Consider the following 25644-nt stretch of genomic DNA (forward strand, 5'->3'; position numbering starts at 1 on the left):
TAAAAATCTCAGCCAATCGTATGATGTCGGCATTTCGACGATTTACGACATAAAGAAACAAAAGAATGAACTGTGTAAATTTTATTCGGACAGTGATACGAAGAGAGGAATTGAAAACAGAAAAACAATGCAGGGTAGTAAATGTAGCGACCTTGATAATGCTCTTTATCAATGGTTTCGTTTGCGGCGAAGTGAAGGTGTTAGCATTTCTGGACAGATGCTGATAGAACAGGCAAAAATGTTTCATGCCGAACTGAATCTAACATACGATTGTGACTATTCGTTAGGGTGGCTTCATAAATTCAAAAAACGCCATGGAATTTCTTTTTTCAAAGTTAGCGGTGAAAAGCTTTCTGCAGATACAGCGGCGGCGGAAAAGTTTGTTGTTGAGTTCGCAGAATATGTGTTGGACAACAACTTAACAGCAGACCAAGTTTACAATGCGGACGAGACTGCTTTGTACTGGCGTTGTATGCCTCGAAGCACGCTGTGCACTGCAGATAATCCTCACAGCGGGATGAAAGATTCTAAAGACAGATTGACCGTGCTTGGTTGTTCAAATGCTGCCGGTACCCACAAGCTGAAGCTACTCGTAATTGGCAAAAGCTTGCGCCCAAGGGCGCTAAAAGGTGTTAAAGTGTTACCCGTTGAATACCGAGCTACAAAAACCGCGTGGATAACATCTGCAATAACCACAGAATGGTTTGACAGTTTTGTGCGCCAGAGCCGGCAACACTGTAACAAGATAGGCTTAGACCCGCACTGCAAGATTGCCCTTGTGCTAGACAACTGCTCCGCGCATCCTGCAGCTGAAACACTAGACAGGGATAATGTTTCTGTCATGTATCTGCCCCCTAACTGCACTGCACTAATCCAACCGCAAGATCAGGGAATATTACGCTCCCTAAAATGTCGTTATCGCACGGAGTTCATGAAGCACTTTTTATCTTATCTGAATGGCGGCAAAACTATCTCAGAAATTAAAAAGGAATACACCATAAAGGATGTCATATGGTCACTAGCTCGTGCATGGGAAGGTATGCCTGTGTCAACATTTCACAAGGCATGGTTTAAATTGTGGCCGACTTTGGTTTATCGTGACGAGGTTCATGACAAGGGAAATGAAGCCGACTTCAAAGGTTTTGAACAAAAAAACGTGAACGAACTGCTGGAGTATGCCAAGAACATAACAAATCCAGAACTAGAAGACTTACAATTGCAAGAACAAAACATTGTGGAATGGTTTTGTGTTGATGATAATGTTCCCGTTGTGCATCACTTTTCGGATAAGGAGATATTAGACTCTGTTAAGTGTAACAAAGACGACGGAAACAATGAAAGCAGTAGCGATGAAGATGAACCACAGGAGAAAATCTCGCAAGATGAGTGCCTTCACCACATTGAACGATTAATAGCTGGCCTAGAGCAACGAAGTTATATCAACGACCAGCAAATTATGCATTTGTATATGCTTCAAAAACAGCTGACTGAAGAGAAGCACAAACGTGTGCGGCAACAACGCATTAGTGACATGTTCAAAAAAGCTCCTGTTTCCACACCTGCTTCAACTACGAGTGAGAACATTGACGATCCAACACCTGGCACCAGTGGCACAAACGTAAACAGTTACGTTCAGAGTGACAGTGACAGTGATTAACTTTAACTTCTCCTGTCTTTCACAATGTGTGACGATTTAGGTAATTTGTTGTTTAGCTTTTTAAATTTAAATTAATGCGACTGTTAAACAATGTTTCTTACACACAGACAAGTGGGGCCGTATACAGTGATTATTTCAATGCAGTTTATCTAAGTTCTAGGACATTATTTTTTATTCGCGGGACATGTGTAGCCTACAGTGAGTCATGGTAAGTGTTTTTTTATTTGTAATGTACCGTACCTAACTGTACCATGTGTTATTATTTTATATTTTATTTATGCAACATGTGGATACACCAAATCACTGTACAAACTATGTAAATTACGTAATTGTAACACAATTCATTGAATGTCAAACGTCTCGCCTACGTCTGCTTTCTTCGCGCGGACATCATGGTACAGTCACGTAGCTGTAGCGTGCTTCTAGGCAAGGTCTGATAAGCGTGCCCGTGGCAAGGTCACACCACCGGATGTAGCTGTCATCACCCTACCCCCACCCCCCTTGCCGTCCTCATCTACAGCTACAGTATGTTCACAAACTTCGGGAGCAATTTTTTTTTTTCAATTAGGGGGCCTTATAGTCAATTTCTACTTTCCGGAATTTTCTACTATCCGGAATAGTCTAAGTCCCGACCATTCCGGATACAGGGTGCTCTACTGTACATGCTTTTAATTGTTCATTTACTTTTTTACTTATTTATACATGTAGTGAAAATAGCAATAAATCATGGATTAAGTTATTTCTTAAAGAAAATTCTGAGTAAGTTTTCCAAAAACATTTTTTGGAGATATTATTGTAAAGATAAATTTTTATCTCGTGTTTTAAAACATTTCACATATTGTAGTGCAATAAATATTTTCCAACAAATTATTTAGGTGGAAGAGAAAATTGTAATTTATCCCCATAGAAGATAATTTTATGTGGGAACAAAAATTACATCTATTATTTATCTATATTTAAAATGTTTAACTAGATTAAGAAGGAAAAAAAGAAAAATAGTGGCCTTAATTATTAATTGCTGTCAAATATAAATATTTTGAACTCCAACTAAAAAAGCAAAGATTAGGGAGGTGCCATGAAGTGAAATTCCCTTAAATTATTTTCAAGATATCAAAACTGATGGAAAAATGTTAGTTTTAATTAAATAGAAAACACTCTCATAAGTATAAAATGAACTTTTATGACATGTAAAAGGGCTTGTATTTGTTTTTGTTACATCGTTGTTTTTCTTATTATAGACTGAGTTATTTATGTCTTCATTCAAATGTAATATTACACCATTTTCAGTGTTAATAAATGTTTATAGTCAGTATGTACTAGATAAAAAAAAACCTAACTTTTAAATAACTTCCATAAATGTTTGTCAAAACATTTTACCAGGTTTGGACGTAGTCCAATTAATCTCAACTTTATAAAACTTTAATACGTTTAAATACAATTTATTGCCTAAAAGAAATGCACAAAAAAATGACATTTCAAATCTTCATTTATCACTACTTCGCCCATAAACTGATATGTTATATTCTGCTTGATATTACCAAGAAAAGTACAAACGACTTTTGACACCCTTTAAAATATTTTAAAAAACAGTAGTTTTTCCACATTCTGTGATATGCAGATTTTGCCAAGCACAACCAATTGCCATTTACCTATAATGCACCTAGCAGTCTTAGGTTTCAATGCATGTCCAGGTGACAATGCAATCAGTTTCTGTACATCTGCTTTACTTAAAAAGTCTGTGCGGATGTGAGTCTTTAACCTAAACCGAGAAACCAAAATATTCATAGCAGGCAAACGGACTTCCCCTTTGCACTTTTCCACATGCCATTTCATACTATAAATGCAAGTAAACCACAAATAGCACTTTTTACAGTGAAACTTCAAATTAGAGGTATTCTTCGTACTTTAGCTCCTCATGTCTTAGTGCATCATGGAAAGATGTAGTTGCAGTAGTTGCAAAGATGTCTAGTCAATGAAAATGAACCTTTTAGGCCTGAGACAGATTGTGATGTTGCAGCTATTGCACTAATACTCAGTGCATTATTAAGCACATCAATACAACACTCCCATATAGCATGTACGCTTGCGGCAAGCTTTTCATATGACTTGAATTAGACTTGCCGTGCAAGCTTGACACATCAAGCTTGATTCAAGCATTCTTTGAACCATGAACCACTGCCGCAAGCTTGTCGTGTGTAAACTAGTTAGCTTGAATCAAGTTTGATTCAACTAATACACTTACCATGGCAAGCTTGATTCAAATCTGTTTTACTACCTGGGTTGTCATGGCAATATCTTCTACTTATGACTGTTTTCACAGCCAAGTGTATTTTTCGGACCTTCTCTCTATTCATATTGTTGAGCATTACCGTTGCTCGAGAACAACTTTTTTTGTAGTGACAGAAACTATGCTCGGAAGTGTCGGTGAATCCTGACATAAAAATTAATTAAAATTTAATAATTGTAATATTATGGTAATTTATGGCATGTCAAATTCAAATAATTTACAAAAAATATTTCATTGCTCATACAATAGCTTGTCATGTCATAAAGTGAATACTGTCGGTGAAAAGCAGAACTACTTAGACCAAGTATTATATAAAATCGACAAATAACACCAGCTGATGGGTTATTTAAAACACACACACAAACAGGGTTTTTACTGAAAGTAACTGGGTTGATACTGGCAAAGACAGTTTATTACAGACAACATGACTTACATTTAAAAATCTTCAAAGCAGGACCCTTGTGAAGTGTCACAGAGCTGCAAACATTCTTTCCATTGCTATTACATACCCTGGAACTTCTTCTATGGGATGCAGCAAAGGTATTTCATTTGGCGTCTCAATTGATTGTAACTGTCTGAAAATGGCGTCCTTTCATGAGCCTCTTCAGCCGGAGGAATAGAAAAAAGTCGCACGGAGACAGGTCTGTGCTGGAGACAGGTCTGTGCTGTACACAGGCTGTGGCAACATTGGAATTTCTTTTCTTGGCCAGAAACTCTCTGGTCGCCAAGGCGGTGTGGCTCGACACGTCATGGTGGAGGATCCAGCTGTCTGCAATGTAGGACGCAGGCGATGGACTTGTTGACGAAGTCGTTCGAGTACTTCGATGTTAAAATGTCAATTTACAGTTTGTCCACGAGGAACAAACTCAGAGTGGACAACTCCTTTTGATGACTTAACTTGAACTTATAAATTAGGTGTCATGGTCAAAATCAAGCTGTTATCATCTCATGACATTCATCATGAAAAACAATGAGCATTGTTTTGATTTTTGATTTGCTCATGCGGGCCTTCATCGGACGAGGTGACCTTTTCTGGTGCCATTCGGAACTTAGCTACTTGGTCTCCGGATCATACTCATGCGCGAAACTATAGCTTTTCCAATTAATTACAGAACACTTCCTGAATATGGCTATGACCCAGACTAAGAAACACGATGGCTGTCGTGTCTTGGGGTGTAAGCATTGTTCCGCGAGCTGTGGGCCGGGCGTACCATGCAACATTTTGGATTTCCAAAGGTTGGCAGTGCACGAGTGCTTTGTAAGCTAACCGAGGGCAACTTTACTGGGGTGTATGTCAATATCCAGCAGCATTCCACAGACCACGGGCTGGCTTGGTGGGTCATTTATTTGGCCACACGATGAGCACCATGGGAAATGCACGAGTTCAACTTTCCCACCATAAGAATACATATAAAAATTGCCAGAAAGCCTCGGCACTGAAAAAACGTCCAAAAAGACATTGGCGTCACTGAGTCGCGCACCTGTCTCTTGCCCTTTCTTTCACTAAAAAAAATAGCAAAAGTTTTAGAATCATTATGAAAGCTTCTGAATAACTCCAAACGTAAAATATAGGCATCAAAACACAATTGATAATAAATAACCTACATAATAACTTATTAAGAAAAATGAGAACCAGTAAAAGTTAAAAGGCTTTTCTAAATAAATATCTAAACACAAAAATTATTAACCAGAATATTAAGAATGATAAAATAAAGGTATCTAAACTATTCCACTATAGACTTAAAGCTATATAATCAGCTGAACCTTCTGAATGAATATAACCTTATATTAATTCCCCAAAAATTCTTTTAAAAGCTGGGGAAAGCAAGGTCTTGCAACATTACAATTTGATATTCTTACTTTGTATTACATGGCCATTTAAAATTAATTGTAGTTTCAAGACAACATGGGCAAGTTCAAAAACTAATGTGCCAATAAGAAATGCTAAGTTGCACAGCATACTGGTGGTCAAATCACCAAACAAATTAAATATAATCTCTTGCCAAAAAAAACACATTAGAAACAGAGCTTTGAACAAATGTTGCAACTATAAAAAATGATACCTTCTAAATTATTAACAGTAATAAAAAAATTAATATTATTCCTCAATACCACTTTACAATATATTTAAATACAAAAAATAAATCCTATTTTCAAATCCATTAACTTTGACAAAAGGATTGTCAGTTATAATTTAGGGAGGCTCTATTGATTTTATGAAAACCTGGCTACCAATCAAAAAACTGATAAGGATTGATCAAAATTATGATTTCAACTTAAGACAAGATTTGAAATATATGGTTAATATACATTGACTCTAAAATAATAAGAGCACTGTAAAGGCAACTATACCAAACATAATATGCATGTTACAATGTTCACCCATATCAATGGTCACTGCTTTCGTAATATAGCAAGTACTTAACAAGAGTCCTAAAAAAGTGTTAATACATCTCATTAGTAATTGGTTAGTGCTACTGTTGTTCCAGCCAGTCTACAACAACCATAGTGTATGTAAAACTACTGCACTGTGTATACATCAGTGACCTTAAGATAATAAATAGCATTTTTCACTTTGTAAATTTCCGTATGACTATAATTATGTATTTTAATTTTACAGTTTACGAAACATTTTAATGAATGTTGTCAAAAGCTTCTTAGGGAAAGATTATTATAGGATTTACCATCCTATATGTCCTTGACTTACAGTTTCCCAAATAACAGTGAAAATGCTACCAGAAATACTTTAAAACTACAAAACACAAATCTTGACCATTTCAGATTATGCTGAGATTTGACTAGAAGCAACCACAGAGATCTGCTAGCAGTCAGACAAAAAAGCTATATGCAAACATGTGAAATTTGTGACACTAGTATTTACTCACATGTTTAGGAAATGCAAAATCCAGCAGCATTCATTGTGATGCAGTCAACAAAATCAATACTAGGAACAATAAAGAAAGTAACTTTTCATAATTTTTTCCTCTAGCATTTATCTACACATTCAATTTCTGACATCAATATTACTGCCAAAGGTATACTAAAAATTAATAAGATTTATAGTTATAAACAGCAAGACATCAGAGACTATAATACATACAACTACAAGGTAAGTAATCCTATGGTCAGTCACATAAGATTAAAGCATGCCCAAGTTAACATAGCTTGGGAAACAAACTTTTACACAGAAACTATGAACATGGACTGCGATTCAAACCCATGGTATATTTCTTACAGACAGTTCTCAACCACTGAGCTTAAAAAGCTAACCACTATCCCAAGAATCTAAATTTCCAAAGAAAACAACAAAAATAAAAGTACTTGCCTTAGTTTGTATTTTGAGGTGATGTCAGATTTATCACTTACGGTACCTACCTTCTATAAAATACAAATACTTGTAGTTTTTTTTGTTGCAAATTTTGAGTTCTGTACTTCACTATGACACTGTACACATTTCTTATAAAAAATAACTAAAGTCAGAAAGAGGGCATTGACCAAATGGATCAGAAGTCCCAACTTTTTTCTTTTTAAGGCCAGTCAAAGTAAATGCCCTATTATTTTCTATTGACAAACATAGAGCTGTACAGATTCACTTTCCGAGCCTGTACACATTCTTCTCAAAATACTTACAATAGCCTAAAGGAGAGATGTCCCCACTACCAATCTAGATAGCTTAATATTTGAGCACCAATTTATAGTTTAGAGAAATCCTGGTACAGATTTGTATTTTGTTTTTTCTACTTGAAGTTTCAATTTGGTGTCCTGTGTGTGCATCATTTCGTTAAAGGATGGAAAATATTATGTCTTGGTTCACAAACCTAAATAAATCAAACTATATGTTGGGCATTACGTTTTAATTAATCTCCAACATAAATATTATTTTTACAATAAAAATTGATATTTAAAAATTTAATTTCTTATACTTTTAAGCTACTGCAAAGACTTCTATTAATTACAACAAAAATATCTTAAATAAAAAATTAAGAACCTGAACAGCTCATTTACCATCATCGCTTGCATTTTATGAATTGTGATAAACGACAACATTTACAGCCTGAAACAACTATCAAAAATTTCATAGTTACATTCCTTCTTTCGAAACACCAATACCTACTCATCTTTTCAATTATACCAGTGAAATACTGGATATTACACTACAAATAGAGAAAATTTTGTAATTTTATTTTTAGCCAGTTTGTTAGGTCATTGTTTTGATTTTTCTATATGAAGTTTTTCATTTCAAAAAATTTATTATTCAATAAATAACTAAAAGTGTCATTAATAACTATTACACCAAAATAGCATAATGTTGACTATTATACATAATAAATTTTAACAGTAAAACCATTTGTAATAACCACTCCTAGGGCAAAATGTTTTTGAATAAAAAAACTAAACTGGCAAACAATTAAATAATAAAATATTTACAAACATTACTAAAAAAAAGATGAGTTAGTAAGAGAACGCAAATTTTTATAAGCAAAATTAATTAATTAATTTATATGCATTCGGTCAATATATTTTGGTACAAACTTATTGCAAAATAAATTATATTCACTGAATTAAATACATTTAGGATTATATTTTTTGTGATATGAGTTGCATTTTGTTAAATGCTTATTTAGTTCATGATATAATTTGTGTTTCGGTGTTATGGGTGTGGCATATTTGCTTGCACTTTGGTGACACGTTGTCTACTGACACGTTTTTCAGTCTTGTTTCATTACAATTCACCATAAAATCTTGTCCATAACTACAAGTAAATTTTCACCAGTTTCTTCTTAGCACACCTTGAAATTGAAACCAGCAGTATTTCAATAAAAATGCACATGGAAAAAATAAGCAGTGTGAGCATCTTCATATCCATAGCAGTACAACATGTTGCCAAATATAGTTGAACCCTGTTATAATGTTACTGCATATAATGCTCTCCTGCTTATAACGTCATACTTTTTTTGTTCCAACATTTCCCCCATAAGGACATGTATTTACATTCTGTATATAACATTTCATGAATTATGTATGCATTTCCTGTTAATAATGTTTGTTTTCAAAAATTAAAGAAATGCATAATAATTTTTGAATACCTCTGTCTCTACTATATATCAAATGTACATATGTTCCCAGTTATGTGTCTGTTGGTACTTTATCTTGGAAAACAAAATAACAAATCCTTCCATTCCTTACCAGTCTGGTGTATTTCCGATATATGTATGTATTTCTACAATATTTTACAGTGGCACATATTCTTTGGAGGCATAAAAACACATAAATATTTTTATATTGCTTATAGTAGAATTAATTTCATTCATAGATAGAAATTTACAAAAAAAACACATCTTCAAGTGGGAAAGGAATTGGACACAGGCTTTTCCACTCTACGTACTATGGTCGTGAATTGAGACAATTTCACAGAAATATGGCAGTGTGTCTGTAAAGACGACGAAAATATATGCTGGAAGCACCGTTATGTTTAAGTAAAACTGTTGGATTGGTTAAAGCAAATTCAAGCATAGAGTGTACTACCCTTCAGTGGTTGTAACATAAGCATTTTTCATATACCTTGATGAGTACACTAGTAAAAAATTCAAACACTGACAAATGCTAAACTGATATTTCTTGCGTATAATGTCCCCCCCCCCCCCCTTGGCTTCTTGAAAAAACATAACAAAGTTATACTGTACATAAGGTAAGTCAGAATTCGACACACTAACTACTGCAGGTTCACAACTAAAAATAAGTTACAAACATATTACCAATTATTGTCTTTAGTGCTCCCCAAATATATATGATTTTAAAGTTGGAGCTCAACAACTTTTTATTGCAAATAATAGCAATAACACCAAGCATCTGGACAATATTTAACTGAACGCAGTTCTACAACCACCACAAAGTTTTTTGCTGTAGTAAAATGATTTCATTGAAAAAACTGGAAGTAACATCATTTTCCATAGATTTTCATTACGTGTTGTCACCCCCAATTATTTCAAATAAATTTTTTACAACAGCAATAAGTTTTGGTGTGTCTGTTAAAGTTTTTTCAGTTAAACACTGCCCATATGCTTGGTGAGCCATCTTAAATATTTTCCTATTATTTACACAACAAAAATGTTCAGCTTGAACTCCAAATGTGTATACCAGCATTGAGAAATACTTAAGACCACTAGTCATAAGACAAACCTGCAGCCAAATTATGTCTGTAAAAATGTGACTGAAACTTTCTCTCTTTCTCTCTCTCTCTCTCTCTCTCTCTCTATATATATATATATATATGTATGTGTGTGTGTACATATATATATATGTATATATATGTGTGTGTGTGTATATATATATATATATAAAATTATTTTGACTGCCATTACTTAACATTCAAAGTTTCACACAAAAGTCCATCAATTGTTCAGGAACATATATTTTGCAAATAAATTAAAACTTTTTCTTCATTTAACAAACTTATCTGTGATTATATCCTTCAATGAGATTGAAAGTATTTACATCATTCAGCTGAATCAAGGACATACTATGTACAAAGTTACCTATTCTACATCTCATCAGATATTTTGGTAATCACTTTCAGGCACTTATCACAATATAGTCAATACACACTACACAAATTAATCTCTTGATAAGTATTTACCCAGGGGCAAATTATTTGATCGGGCCCCTTTCCAACTACTAAACATTCCTCACGATTTACAAAAATTAAAAGAATACAAACATTTATGAGATTATAATGCTATATAAAATGTAACAAAACGTAAAACTCTCTCAAAAAAATACCGCTTAAAAATAGTGCATAAGTTTTAAAAATATTAGTGGTGGATCTTTAAATACATACAATTTTAAACCTTTTAATATTTTCCTGTCAGTAAGTCTACATTCATAAGTACATTGAGAATTTTTTAAACACGGATTTACTGTACTTCATTTTTAGCCGCTTTTTTTTTTTTAACATAACTCTTTAAAACAAAACAGGCATGATTTCATGAATATATACTTCATAATTTTGGCTACAAGCAAAAACCCTTCATAAGAATTTTTATATTTTAGGATGCATTTCATTAATACTTCATTGATTTTTTTTATAAAACAGTGTTTCAATTTAAAATTATGAATTGGAGTACATAGATAAAGTTTGCTTACATGGCGATTATAACCACACAGTGGATGCAGGGCTCTTGGTAAATTCCAAGCCATTGGTAGATGCAAGAGAACTTCCATTCTGCTGCCACATTTCAATAGCTTTGCTGACAATAACATCAGCAACTTCATCAGATATCTGAAATGACGCAGAAGATGCATTCCTAAAATACATGTTATTATAAATTATAAAATAAATAAATTAGCACTTATAATGATTAGATTGCTGCAATCATATATAAATACAGTGTAAACTCTTTATAACGCCACTCGATTTTACGACAAACTCCTTAAAACGTCGAAATTGCTTGACTTTGGTTGGTTTACCTAGTTTTCTATACAATAATACACACTATATAGCGCCACGCTCACTCTATTTAACAACAATACGGCATTATAAATCATTAACCAGTACTTTCTAAGTTGCCGAACTTGATAATAACTGCAGCTGTGTACATTCTTTTGTTTGCTGTTTTGTTGTTGTATTATCTAGCACGTGTTTACTTCGACTGACGTACCGGAGATTCTAAGATATATTGTCTTTTGTTTTTGTATGATGAATTTGCACATGTTTACCTCGGTCACTAGACTTTTGTCAAGTTGTTACACATTATCATTTTCGCAGTTGCTTACAGACTTTCGAACTGTAAACATGACAAGTAAACGAAAATCTTTGTGTATTGACGAAAAAGTTTTATTAAGCACTTGATGCAGCAAAACTATTAAAAATACTTTTTATATAATCAAGGTGATCTGGCAGTAGCTCAAGATATCATTAAAATACATAAGCAAATACAATTAAAATATTGGAGCAGCAAAAAACATCAGACAAAGATAACAGTCTGTACGCAATAAGTGTTGTTATTTGTATGAATATTAATGTTTGTGTGTAAAATGTGTACTATATTAGTAAATACACATTATAGAATAGTAAAATTATATCTTTTATTTCTCTCCATTTAACGACCACTTTCTATAACGCCGAAAAATGCTGAGTCCCTTAAGTGTCGTTATATGGAGTTTACACTGTGTGTGTATATATGCATATATATATATATATATATATATATATATATATATATATATATATACACACACACACACACACACACACACTTATCAATTAAAGATTGTAAAAAGAAAATACAGCTTTTCATTAAAATATTGTGATTCAAGTATGTATTTATACTATTTGGAATAAATTTTAATTTTGCCTTTTACATTGTACTGGCTAAATAAATATGCACACAATATAAAACTGACTTTCTTCAATTCATGGAGATAATTCTCTTGTAGCAAACTTTTGAAGAGCATGAATTATGAATTATAACCAAATTTACTTGGGAGTCAAAAGTTTAGCCTTTTTTTTTTTTAATAATGATCCGAAAGGCATACAGTTCTCAATGTTCACTTGTTAAACAGCAGACATACTTATTTTACAATTTTTTCCTTCAAATAATGTAGTTGTTTTTATACTAACATACATGGAATTGGTTTTATGTAACCATGTACATCTGAAAGCAGATGCACATGTAATATTCTGTATGCTGTCATTTCAATTTTAAGTGTTTATGTTATTCAGTCATGTAATTTTTGCTATAAGTAGAGACCTGCAAAATTCGCGGATTCATTCGGTGATAGGCTAGAATTCAAACACATATACCTCTTAGATAATTTTGCTATTGGCTTACTGTTCATCTGGACGAATCTCAACCAGTTATAAACCCTCAACCAAAGAAGGATCGAATCACAGACAAACCAGCTGAGACGACTTACAAGTCGGCAGCCAATGAACTTGCGTTATTTGCCCGAGTGTACAGGGGTATGTACAGTCTATCATGAAGGCCATCGAAACTGCAAATTTTGCAGGTCTCTAGCTATAAGGTGTTTAGTTATCACAGGTATGCTAACTTTATTGAATACAACAATAAAAATGTGTTACAAATTCAAATCAGGCCTAATTTCACTGGAAGATGCCCACGGTGTGACTGGGTTGACCAGGCGAGATGAATGTGCAGTTGTCTGCAGGTGCCTCATGAAGTACGGAGGTAAACACCCAGCCCTTGACTCCAGAAAGGAATTTTCCACATTAAAAAAAATCCCTGATCCAGTCAGGAATCAAACCCATGACCTCGTCAGAACAAGCCTGGATGGAGTTTCACTTGACTAAATAATTGGAAAACCCCTTAAAACTGACTTGGGTAAGTGTTAGTTATACAAAGATTTATTTCACTAGTCTGCAGACTTAAATGATCAAAACTAAGATAAAAGTAGTTAGTACATAAGTACTTTCCTACTTTTTATTTTTTAGAGTACATTTTTGTGACGATAATTAAAAATTTTTTTTTAAATCGGTGTCCCGTTTGGGCAATAGGTTTGTAGCTCAATAACTCAGTAAGCAGCTCACTTGATTGGATAAGAGGATCCAAGTTTCTCCAGCCAGTAAGGTGCACAGGCTAGGCCATGATCACCATAACCACTCGAATGCTAGACAAGGACATTTTCCAAGTGCACAGCATAAAAAACTTATACTGTTTACTTTTTTGACGTGACGTCTAATAAATCGATGAACGCCGGCTGCACTCACAAAAAAGTGTCCCGTTATGCACATTGTCCCATTACGCTGTGTCCCATTACGCTCATTGTATGCTTGCGCCGCATCTATCTCTCTTCCACTCGATTGGAACAACCGTCAATTTGACTTTTTCGAGGCACATTAAACTTGAAACACTCCCATTCGTTTTCTACTTTTCCTATCATCGTTCTATCCTTAACAGAATAACACAGATTGGAAAAAGTTAAATAGCAAACATGTATAAAAGTTATAGTTAAAATAATATCTTCGTTAAAGTAATAAACATATTTGAATTAATGAGTGCAAATAAAAGTAAATTTATCAATTAAATTGTATATTTCATTTCACTCCTTCTTTGTATCCATAAAAAATAGCGATAATTCAATAAAAATGATTCAATTTTATTCATAAAAGTATGCTATCATTTCATCAATGTTTTGTTATGACGTCACGTTAAACTATTGTCCGTAAACCGACTTTACAGACAACCAATTTTTTTTCTCCCTTCCTGCCACTTCCTGGGCTATATCAAGGACCATTTATTTCACTAACATCTGATACAAAATAAATAAAGTTTACTCTACATGTTTTGAAAACAAACATGATGAGAGACAATAATAATAATAATAACAACACACACAACGTGTATCAGCTGCAATGTTAGTTTCTTACTTACTTTTATAGATATATATGCATGATGAATGCGGTGAAAACAAGATTAAAGGGAGTACAAAAAACCCTGTAGCACTTTCCATAGCTATCTGAAGAATTTATTTTATACAGAGGCATTGCAGTCTTGCTGTGTATCTTCATACCTACTTATGCGCTAAAACGTTAGTGAAAATAAACAGCTTATTATGTATGGAGAAATCTAAGCTCGTCCGTCCATTGTACTTTCAATACACAGATCAACGAAGCTGGCCGAGAGATTCACAACACGACTTCGCCCGTTCATCACATAATTTTTCCAAATCAGTGCAGCCAACAATTCATGTTTTCTCTCTGAGAATTATCTCAATGTTGTTTACTAGTGATGCTGCGTGTCTGTTCGTATTGTAGGTACTGGCAAATTCTCGGAACTATTCAGTCATGAATTGAATTAGTTGGATGTGAGTTTTAACAGCCGTAATGTTATTATGCAATAACAGTTGACCGAACAAAAAACAAACCCTCAGGCTTGTCTTCTGATAACAGTCAACTGGTGTAACCCACCATAGACATAATTCCATCCGTTTGTCCCTCAAAAATTTAAGTTTGCCAAAGTTTTGACAGATGGACAGACTGGTTTTTGGGCCATCTGAATGGCTGCAGGTACTTGATTGACAGATGGATAATGGACAAACTGAGAAATGTTTTTGTAATTCCGGCTTTCCGATTATCAGCGACATTAATTCAAGTGTTTTGTTTAAATATGCAGGAAAAAAACTAGGAGAAACTACTTTATTAGAGATTCAGATGCATTTTATGTTAATGTATGAATATGGTGGAGTATGAAAGCGAGATTATAAATGTCAATACCCACCAGGCTCAGTTTTATTGCTTTTGTTCTGACTTATTTTCATACTTATTCTTTAGTTGTTGCAAAAAATTTCATAAAATTTGCATATCATGAGATTCAAAAATAATTTTCTCTTGATTAAAGAGTAAATTGTAGGTCTCGTCTTGCATTCAGGTAAATACAGTTAGTACCTTATATCTTGCTTGCATAGGTGGCACTCTGATGGTATTACATGGCTCTCGGCTCTGACTCTAAACCTGCCTGGCCCACTGTGGTTGCATGATCAGATAAAAGTGCACAATGAAACACCACATGTAGGTTAAGATACAATGTTCAACATCATGCCACTAATGAAAAATAATCTGTTCAATCATTTGTTTTGTGTGCTTTATATTTTTCAACAAAAATTAAAGGAAGCTAGGAAAAATGTGTTGTTAATTATTACTAATTATCATTACTATTTTTATTTTTAATTCAAAATCTAAGCATACCCTATTCACACACTCCAAAACTTCTGCCACCGTGTTGCATTTCAAGATGCGCCTCCTTAACGTCATCAGTAAGACGACAGCGACAAACACCAAAATCTTGCATGAGCCTGCTGCAAGTTTATCCCAAATTCTGCAAAAAATAAAATCATGAATGGTGACAAAACAATAAATAACTTATCTAAATAAAGTAGTAAATTCTTCCGCTTTTCTTCAAAATTGACATTTACTTTTCACATAAGAATGCAATACAACCACTTAGATTAAAAAAAAAACATAAGATAAAATTATCTCATGAAATGCTATATTCAAACTTTCAAAGCAACGAAATGTACTAATAGCCAATAAAATGTACATCTCAACAAAGAAGAAGATTGAACTGTATTACGTAAAAATGAGAAACTGGAGAACCAGAACTAAAATAACATTTCACTGACCTAAAAAGTTAACACACAACAATTTCATGGAACATACTCACTTTCCCACAGACGATTCGGTAATCACGTTTGCAAAACACGACTGCATCCAGTTATTTATCGGTAGGACAGTAAAGGCATCAATATGAAGAAGGAAGCTGAAAATGTATAATATAGGTACTAATTACATTTAGCTACAATACAAGATTGACTGAGAAGTGTTAAATGTTATTACAAGACATGTTCAGAAAGTAAATAGGTACTACTCTTTAAGATATGGAAATCACAATGAATTTAATTTTAACAATTCATATGCTAAATAAAAACTTAATCTTTAACTTTTTTCTCCATAATTTCAACCAACATTGAGCATTTATAACAGCATGGGACCAGCTTCTCTTAGTTTTAGCATAAAATGTTGTCACATGTAAAGACAGTTATTGCTCCACATCTAGTTTCATATTGTAATCATCATCATAGTGCTCAGTGGCCCAAAGGGGGAATAAACAACTTGTTAACTTAAAACCAAAATTTCTTCATTACAGCTCTGCTAAACAAAATTCTTAGGCTGTAACAATTTCTGCCTATTGAGGGTGTGACTAACACCCATGGGAAATATGAAAATTTTTGTTAACCATTATGAAGAAATATTGTTTCAACTAACCAAAGTCAAAGTACTAATGTTGCTAGCAATTCTCAAAACATTCACTTGATCACTCCCTTGGATTAACTTTTTTTGCTTTAAATTTTACTTATAATAATTAAAAATACAAATATACCTACATTTTAAATAGTTGTTTAAGTAAAAATGTTATTTGTTTTGATTTGAAGCATAGATTCTAGATTGTATTCTAAAACAGTGTTGATTCTTAATAAAAATTTTAATTTATACATAATAGAGTGTACAAGTGTACATAAATAAACATAAATAACAATCCGTTGTGTTTCAAGTGAACACACAATAATGCACACATCACTAGCAACAGGTTTTTAAAAGGAGCTTTGCTAGTTAAAACACTACAACCCCTGGACTCATCAGTAAATGATTTTTAAGTAATGATAATTATAAAAAGGTCTGGTTACAGTGGGCATGTATTGCAGGACCATGCTCATTTTCCATTTAAAAAACCTCACAAATGTGAGGTAATTGAATAAGTAAGGAGTCTGATTTCATTTCATTTAAATTCAAATACAAGTTTGTTGCATGATTTATAACAATAAGTGAAATCAATTGTTTCCATTATTTTAAATGATATTCCTAGACTGCAAGCATAAAAATTGGCAGATAAGCTTAAAATGTGCTAAAAATTAGCCAATGTCAAAAAATTTAAAACAGCAGCAGCACACAAAATGGCCTTTCTATGATGCTTATTTCTATAACTTCTGCAATTTTAACAGCCATTAGTTACTCAAGTCATCTAAGATTTAGGCCCATATGGTCACAAGAAACATCAATGACTCTCTGAGCACCGAACATTTTTTCTAACAAGAATGTACAAAACTGTAGGCCTATTTGTAACTCTCTAGTACTGCATAATTGATGGCAGAATCAGTCTATGTATTATGAAGTACCTACATTATTCAAACACAAAAAAATTATTTGTAAAATGGAATCAAATGTTATTCAACAAGTAATGTTACCTGTAAAGTTCGTTGTCTTCCTTCTCAAGAATGCTCTTGGTAAATTGTACAAGTTTAGATATGTCACCTCTAAATTTGTCCACATATTGGAAAATACCTCTTGATAGCCAATAAATGTCCACATCACTCTCAAACATATTCATCACAGAATTTGATATGTGTGTCAAACTTTTGTAACGCTCTTCTTCCATCTGAAAAATAACCATACCAAGTAGGAAGCTCCAACCATTTAATATAACTTTCAATATTCTAAACCTCTTTTATCTTGCTAACCTAAAATCAATTTTTCACATTCAATTTATTTAACAAAAAAAGGCTGGAAAATGTTTCAATTAAATAAACCAAATTAATGGATATATTTGACCAAGACATAATTATAAAGAATAAATCTTTGCAAAATTGTGTACATGCAATTTAAATAAACTAACCTTTTCCAGAAAATTAAATGATGACTGGAAACAAAATTTAATTTTGCTTTTTATTCATGTGCACATTCCTGGTATGAGAGAATGAAAATGTTTAATTAGAATTTAATAGTCTGCTTTTTTCTCTATCAGTATTATAAAATCTGAGCTATCTTCCCAACAGCACAACAACACATATACGCATTGAAACTGAATGTACATTAATAGATAACAACAGTTACATAAAAACTAAGCACACTTACAGGACCTGGAGGACATACAGAACGAAACTTGATGAACTTCTTCCTTCTCTGTGTGCTGTTGATGAGATTGCAGCATAGATTAAGCAAAGTGTTGTTAGAAAAATTAAGCTAGGCATATTGCAGTTAAGTGAAACACTATTATTGAAAACAAAGTTAGGTGAATTTCTGTTAAGGACAATGCTGCAAGGAAAAAAATTATACAAAATATAGTTTTCTTTAACGCAATAAATTTGCATTTTAGGAATGTCACTGCGAAACAAAATCCAGTTAAGGGAATCCTAATCAGGAAAAAAAATTTTAAGCAAAAAAATTAGGCATAATAAATATTTATGAAATAATTTTGAAAACTTGTTAGGTTTAAAATATGCTTAAAAGGTGCCTCATAAGAAGCGGGTCTCAAAATTAAACATTTGAGGATTTAAAACTTTGGTTCTTTAACTTGAACAGTATGGAGGCAATATAAATGCCACTTATTTAAATTTTTCTTTCTCTGCGTTACTAACTGAAGTGTTTGCATGAAGCAATAAGGGTGATTTCTGATTTTTTTTCTTTATATCTTCCCGTATAAAGGTTGATTACTTTAACGAATCATAGTGCACTATTTTTAGTTATCATCTGAATAGAACCTGAGAAATAACTCATCTATAGAGAGGATACTGATTTACAGGGGGAAAATTGGTTTCCTTGTAGGTCTAATTGGAGTAGCTAGTTGTTTACCGTGCCCTGTGAATTCATTCATTCCGTAATTTTGGTAGCTTACTAGATGAAAAACTTTACATCCATTATGTGGTATGCTGTACCCCTCATTCGAAGAAATCCTTCAACAAGGTATGCAAAGTGACAAAAACTCAACAATAAGTGTGCTAGGAGATGACTTTCAATACACTCCAATTAGTCAAAAAAACAATGGATTGAAGCAATAACAGAATGAAACTAAGCAATATTTTTCATTCAAGCCAAAAAAATATTGAAAAGCAGTGCATTATGTTTCAACCACTCCATAAGATGCTCTTTACCAGTTCAAGCAATGTTTGGAGTAGTTCAATCTTTGTAACAAAAAAAAATATTATCTTAAAATTATTGAAATCTCTTATACACCAATGATTTTTATAGAAAGTTTTAGAACTAATACAGTTTACTCCATCCTATAATAGCCTAACAACTGTATAAAAAAAATTACTAAATGTGACTTGTGCCTAATCAAGTAAAAATAAGTGATAAAATTAACATACTTAAGGTATGCCTTTCAATAAATTCATTTAACTTATTTCAAAGAGATTTATTAATATTCTTTATGTATCTTCATAAATGTATTTGGTGGAGAATGTATTGTTTGTAACTGTTGTTTAAAATGGCACAGGGTTCATAAATCGAAATTAATTGTAAGTAAGCTATCCAAACACCACCACTAAGAGGTTCAAATTGTTTCTACACTGCTACAGTTTTTTTTTACAGCAGTGAGCTTTTCAGTGTTTCCTTAATCTACATGACTCCAAAGACTAACCTTATCAAATTTCTCACTGGCACTGGTATTCTGTGTGTGAGCTGATGCCAGTTAAGAAAAGTGGGCTGTAGGAGTGAAGTAAACTGCACAAAGTTTAAGGGGACCACCCACATGGTGATATACACTGCACATCTGAGGTCCCGAAGCAATTGAATGGACTGCAAAAACAAGTTTGGGACTTTTTGAGTGATGACCCAATTACTACCAGGCTTAATTAATTCAAACAACAAAAAGATGATTATAAAATTATGGATGCAGTATTTAGTAGTGATTAATTTATATATATAAAAAATAATTCTTCAAGAAATACACATACCTGACAACGCCAATCTAATTTCAATTTACCGCTGTCCAGGAGCCAAAGTACAACAAAGAAATTTGGTTTTGTACTCTCATCAAAAGTTATTCCTAAAATACCCAGTCCATGTTTTAGGTCTTCATATTGCTGCTTCCTCTGCTGCATAACGAAGTCATAGCTATCAAGGTGTACCGGAACCACCCCTAAACATGTTACAAAATCAATACCAGTTGAAACACAAAACAAGAAAAATCACACAATTTAAATCTAATGTATTTCAAAATCACATAGCCTACCACTATTAAATCTGTATAAACATACAATTTAAGTAAGAACAGAAGGCATTCCAAAACACTTAAGTAAAATAAAATAAGAAAAATTCTAGCTAAATCTAAGGTCAAATAATACATTGAGTTGAAAATATACTTTTCACTTATTCAAAACATCAGGGAAGCTATAAACACTTAAATATTCAATCTATAATTTAATTTCTTTAAAAAATCTTAAACTATTAGGCAGAGACTAAGCCAGTGTGTTCATCCTCTGAAGTATACACTTATTCGCACTTGCCCCCGGAAGTGACGCCACAACAGCTGTCCGAACTGGAAGTGACGTATACAAGTATGCAAGTAGGCTAAATGAATTTGTGTTCTTCTCACATACTTAAAGGAATGTTTCCACTTCGAAAAACTTTAGAAGGTTATGATTGATTTAACAGTTAAGTAATTTAAAGACTTGAAAAATCATGTTCACACTATATAAAACTAGGATAAATAAATTAAATAAAAAGAAAATACATAAACATGTTTATAAGAAAGTATAGACAAATACATGCACATACATACAGATTGTAACTACGAAACAAAGGTAGAATCATAAAGTACTTAAATTGCATTATATTTTTATCACAAATGAAGTTTTAAAAATTCTAACTTCAGGCAAACATTGTTCTTCCATTAAAATTTAATGTTGAAAAATATAATTTAAGAACCTGTTCAACTGGCTACTACCATTTGAAAAGGCCAAACATGGAACTTGTCTGGATTTGTCAAGTACACCACAAGGGTATATGAAGTACTCAAGGTCACAAGTGCACAACTGTGAACTTAAATTTAAGCATAGCTTGAGTGACAAATTTTGAATAAGTTTAATAACACATATTATATCTGCCGTATTTAGGATATTATAATATAATAGGCTACCCCTTTCAGTATGAAAATTGGAGTTACCACCTTTGGACTGTTATTTACGAAATAAGGGCTGTGATTATTTAATTTTCACTACATTCTTTCACCACTACCCACTTGTGCGCCACGTCGCAAATGCCATAGATTTTTATTTTGTTTATTTATTTTTTAATTCTCTGTGTACTTGCTCAAGTGAGTTATTTTAAAGCAAATAGCATGTTTATACTCAAATATGTGATGCTTGATTCCAGAATTTGTTTCCACATTTCATAACAAAAAAAATGGGTTTTTCTTTTCCACTGAGAAAGATCTGCACTAGCAGAGTTAAGCTGCCTTTCTGAAAGAAGATAAACCAACTGACAAAAATAAATATGTATATATTTTTGACACCTATAATTAATAACTTGCTGCATGTTGCATATTCCAAGTAGCTTTTAACATGAAAATTTTTATTGTTTGAAGGCATGTTCTTGTTAATCAAGACACTTTCACTATGTTTACATTGATGCTTAATGATTTAGTATATTTATTATTCATGTCTATGGTGAACAGGTATTATGTAGCCATGTCTTTCCTCACACTGATTTCATATGTTTACAAGTTTAAGTGAAAGTTCTGTATCACGTATCCATGTTCATCCCTTGATCCTGATGGACTGATCCTGTATAAATTATCCAGTGATACAATATGGTTGCTGTTTTAATTTAGTGCATCGAAAGATCCTGGACATAACCAAAACTTGCCATATAACAATGAATTATGATTGTAGGTTGAATTAAAAAAAAACTTTCCACAAGACCAGACATAATTTGCATGATTAGTAACCCTTGTAATCCTAAGCGACCCGCCAACGAGGTCAGACCTAATCTTACGGAGCTCCCATCACTGACTTGCCTTAGCCAATTAGTAAACGACATAGTTTTTTAAGTATTCTTTTAACATATTTTTTTTATTTCTGGAGCTCCACACACATCTCACTTCAGCCTTCAGGATCCAGAGATAAGCTTCAATATATGAAACAAAAGAATTTGCATATTTTTAATTCTACATAGTTGGCTACAATTGCACTAAACCAAAAGATACACAATCACGGGTAAACAATGAATGGCGGCGTCAGTGGGAAAAGACAGGTAATGTAATCTAAGGTTTAAACTGTTATTTTTCATAACCAGTTGGAATTAAAGAAACCATGTTTTCAGGATAAATTTAGAGACGTCTCTGGTACTTGAAAAACGTATTTTCCATTTTTATTTACTTTTCGTTCAACGAAGCTGCGACGTCTGATGCTGGTACATTAAGGTAAGCTATGATCTATTATTTATCGCACACTATTAGGAATTAAGAAACCATCCCTTCAGGGTAAATTCATTGAAGTGTGTAGTATGTGAAAATCATTTTTTGCTATTTTTCTTTCCACTCTAAAAAGCCGGTCTGTCTGAGTATTACCATTATAAATTTAAGATATCGCTATTCTGACCTAAGTAAACATTCAACTTCACAGCATTTTTAATGTTGTTAACCTAACCTAATCAACCATCCACACCTTTTAAAAAATATTTTAAATGAAACTCCGCTATTCTCTAATTTCTCAGTCACTTAAGTCTATGAAAGACAATATGGACATTTTTTATGCACGTTTTTATCCGCTACTGAAGTTTATCAGCTGCGAACTCCAGTAACCTTCAGTGAACTTTGGAACTGTTCGGGCCTCTGAATGAACTTGTGTAAATTAGTTGCTACACTATGTTGCAATTTTTAAGCAACCATTAAAAATATTTTACAGTATTTTTAATAAAGCTATACCAAACTAACCAACCATAAACAATATTTTTAAGTGGTTTTAATGAAGCTCACCTATCTAAATGACCATTCTCACTATCTAAAAAATTTGTAATATTTATAAAAAACATTCAAAAAGGCAGCCTCTGAATGTACTGTTGTGAATGTTAGGTTTGCAGATCTTGAGATTTGCCAAATATATACCTAAGAACGTTATAAAAAATTGTGAAGGCTGCTTCAATACACAGGTTTTGTAATAAAATATATAAAATGTGATTCCTCAGATACCAGTAGGAATATAAAAATGCTGTTTTGAGGGTAAATACACGAATGTCTCTAGTTTTCAAAAAAAAAAAAAAAAAATATTTTCAAAACTTTATTATGAATTTTCAAAAAAAAAGAGACAAAACAAAATTACCATTAAAAATCCGCACAAACTATCACGTAAAACATAAATAAATATTTTGCACACACGTGCCCACACAAAAAAAGATCTAATAGATGTACTAAGTAATATAAAATGAAACATCCTAAACTTAACTTAGAAGAAATAATCAAGTGAGGGCAATACGGTAGATAAATCATATTTTACGTATCACAAAACTATACTCCTCTTGCATCCGGAGAACGAAGAACAAAACTGCCAACCCTCAGAAATTTATTTCTTGTTCTACTACTTTGTCACTTAAATTATTTTATAATTCATAAAAATTCCTTACTTACCAAAAAGCAATTTCCAAACTAAATTTTTTAAGGATGCTGGAACTGAAAATCTCAAAGCGAAATGTCTAAGTCTTAACCTATCCAAAGGCTTTTCTTTCAGAATTATTTCTAATGATCTTTTTTCCTCCACGCTACGAAAACCTACTTTCTCATAATACGAAGATCGGAAATTACGTTCATCTGCGCCCACCAATTTATTATCACGTTTCATTTTATTTCTACTGAAAATTTACTCACAATGACACAATTATTTATTATTTTTTTGTTTGTTTAAACCTCTAAACTACGATAATAGATCCATAACGCTTGCTCTACAATGGCACGAAAACGGAGACGGATCACATAAGCGGAGACGGATAGGTATCCCGTAACATATTACTATCGCGTCTGCTGCTTCCACAATGTACGCAAACGTAACGAATGGATACCAATGAAATTATTGCATTTCATGGTTACAAAATATAAATTTAATTTTAACAAATATATTATGCTTTGAAACCATAGCACGTGCAGAATTTACATAAATAACAAAATTAAACGATAAAGTAGTTATAGAACACTAGATATTCTTGTACTTGAAACATACATAACATAACTACTACAACCGCAACCAAGTACTCGGCTTCTATTGGTCGCATAGGGCAACGTAAACATAAGAATTAAGCATAGCAGAGCTATCCGTACGTACCCATTGGCGTGTTATTGTTAAAAACACGGTCATATACATAGAACTGGCAACTTAACTTCACCCTGCGTCAGCTTAGTGAGCTTTGCGGCCGCATGCGAACTAACGGCGCTAATAGCAATTAAACCCATCATTAAAATTATCATAAATAAGATATATATATTATTCCTAATTCCAACTCAATTTTTGAAAATTTTTTTCCCCCATTACTATTTTTTCAAATGTTTAGTTGCTTGGTAAATACCTTAAATTTTTTTTCCGCGTTTGTTAGTTAATATATCTTTGATACTATTAAAAAATATATTGATAGTGAAAATAACATATATTTGTAAAAACAATTCAATAAAATGATAATTATTAATAAAGTTTAGTCTTCATTGTTATTTTATTTTATTTTCCATTTTTTTTTCTTACAAACCCTAAGATATAGTCGTTGCCTAAGATGTTTTTGTATCTCTATCAGGTACCAGCTGATCGAGCTTTCTGTTTGAAAACGGAACACAACCTAGAAACGTTGAATGGCGCAAATTTTTTGTAATGTTTTACACAATTGATAGTAGCGGTGGCACATGGCTCTTTGTTTTACTAATTTTATGTACCTTTACGTCCGCGAAAGATTTCTACGAACTTCTTGATGTTCCCAAGGATGCCGACAAAAAGACTATTAGACAAGCATACAAAAAATTGGCTGTTACTTTTCACCCAGATAAGAATAAGGTTAGTACAGTATTTCCACTTAGTATTTTATTCACGTTCTTGGGAAAAGTTTCTTTTGTATAAAATGTATTAGCATTCTGGGCATTCAACAATATTCACTGGAAATGGAAAACAGTCGTAGCCGTGGCCGTAATGTACTGATATTAAAAATCTGTCGTTTGAAAACAGCCTCGCCTACGCTATATTCCTAGGGATCTGTGGAGAACCTCAGGTTCAAGTTGCAGCTAGTATCAAGTGAAGAATAGAACGGCGACAACATTATCAGGAATATCGCTCGTGTGAAACAATCTCGGCTACGCTATTAAAGCATAACACAAGTTTGTGTCAATTTATATTGTAGAAAGTTAATGTATAATATAACAGACACAACAGAACATTCAAA

At 32.9% G+C, this 25644-nt stretch overlaps 2 protein-coding genes across 4 annotated transcripts in view; one reads left to right on the forward strand and one right to left on the reverse strand.

Moving 5' to 3' along the window:
- Positions 1 to 3217: 3217 nt before the first annotated feature.
- Positions 3218 to 24480, reverse strand: LOC134529792 (TBC1 domain family member 7). 3 transcript variants are annotated; one of them, XM_063364242.1, is made up of 7 exons: positions 23861 to 24368; positions 20190 to 20374; positions 17703 to 17893; positions 16124 to 16219; positions 15649 to 15778; positions 11088 to 11223; positions 3218 to 8734 (listed from the first exon to the last, which is right to left on the reverse strand). In XM_063364242.1, the coding sequence occupies exons 1-6, from the start codon at positions 24069 to 24071 to the stop codon at positions 11095 to 11097; spliced, it is 942 nt and encodes a 313-aa protein (XP_063220312.1). In that variant the 5' UTR covers positions 24072 to 24368; the 3' UTR covers positions 3218 to 8734; positions 11088 to 11094. The 3 variants fall into 3 exon arrangements, with proteins under 3 accessions (XP_063220312.1, XP_063220313.1, XP_063220311.1); XM_063364243.1 differs by lacking the exons at positions 3218 to 8734; positions 23861 to 24368 and adding an exon at positions 24447 to 24480 and having other exon boundaries at positions 9124 to 11223; XM_063364241.1 differs by lacking the exon at positions 3218 to 8734 and having other exon boundaries at positions 9124 to 11223.
- Positions 24481 to 24996: 516 nt separating this feature from the next.
- LOC134529790 (dnaJ homolog subfamily C member 10-like) overlaps positions 24997 to 25644 on the forward strand; it is a 35156-nt gene continuing 34508 nt past the window's right edge. Inside the window, exon 1 of the mRNA XM_063364237.1 lies at positions 24997 to 25262. Coding sequence (XP_063220307.1) covers positions 25083 to 25262 — 180 coding nt within the window. The 5' untranslated portion in view covers positions 24997 to 25082. The remainder of the gene's footprint in view (positions 25263 to 25644) is intronic.

This window comes from Bacillus rossius, chromosome 2 (genome assembly GCF_032445375.1).
Source record: "Bacillus rossius redtenbacheri isolate Brsri chromosome 2, Brsri_v3, whole genome shotgun sequence".
Lineage (NCBI taxonomy): Eukaryota > Metazoa > Arthropoda > Insecta > Phasmatodea > Bacillidae > Bacillus > Bacillus rossius.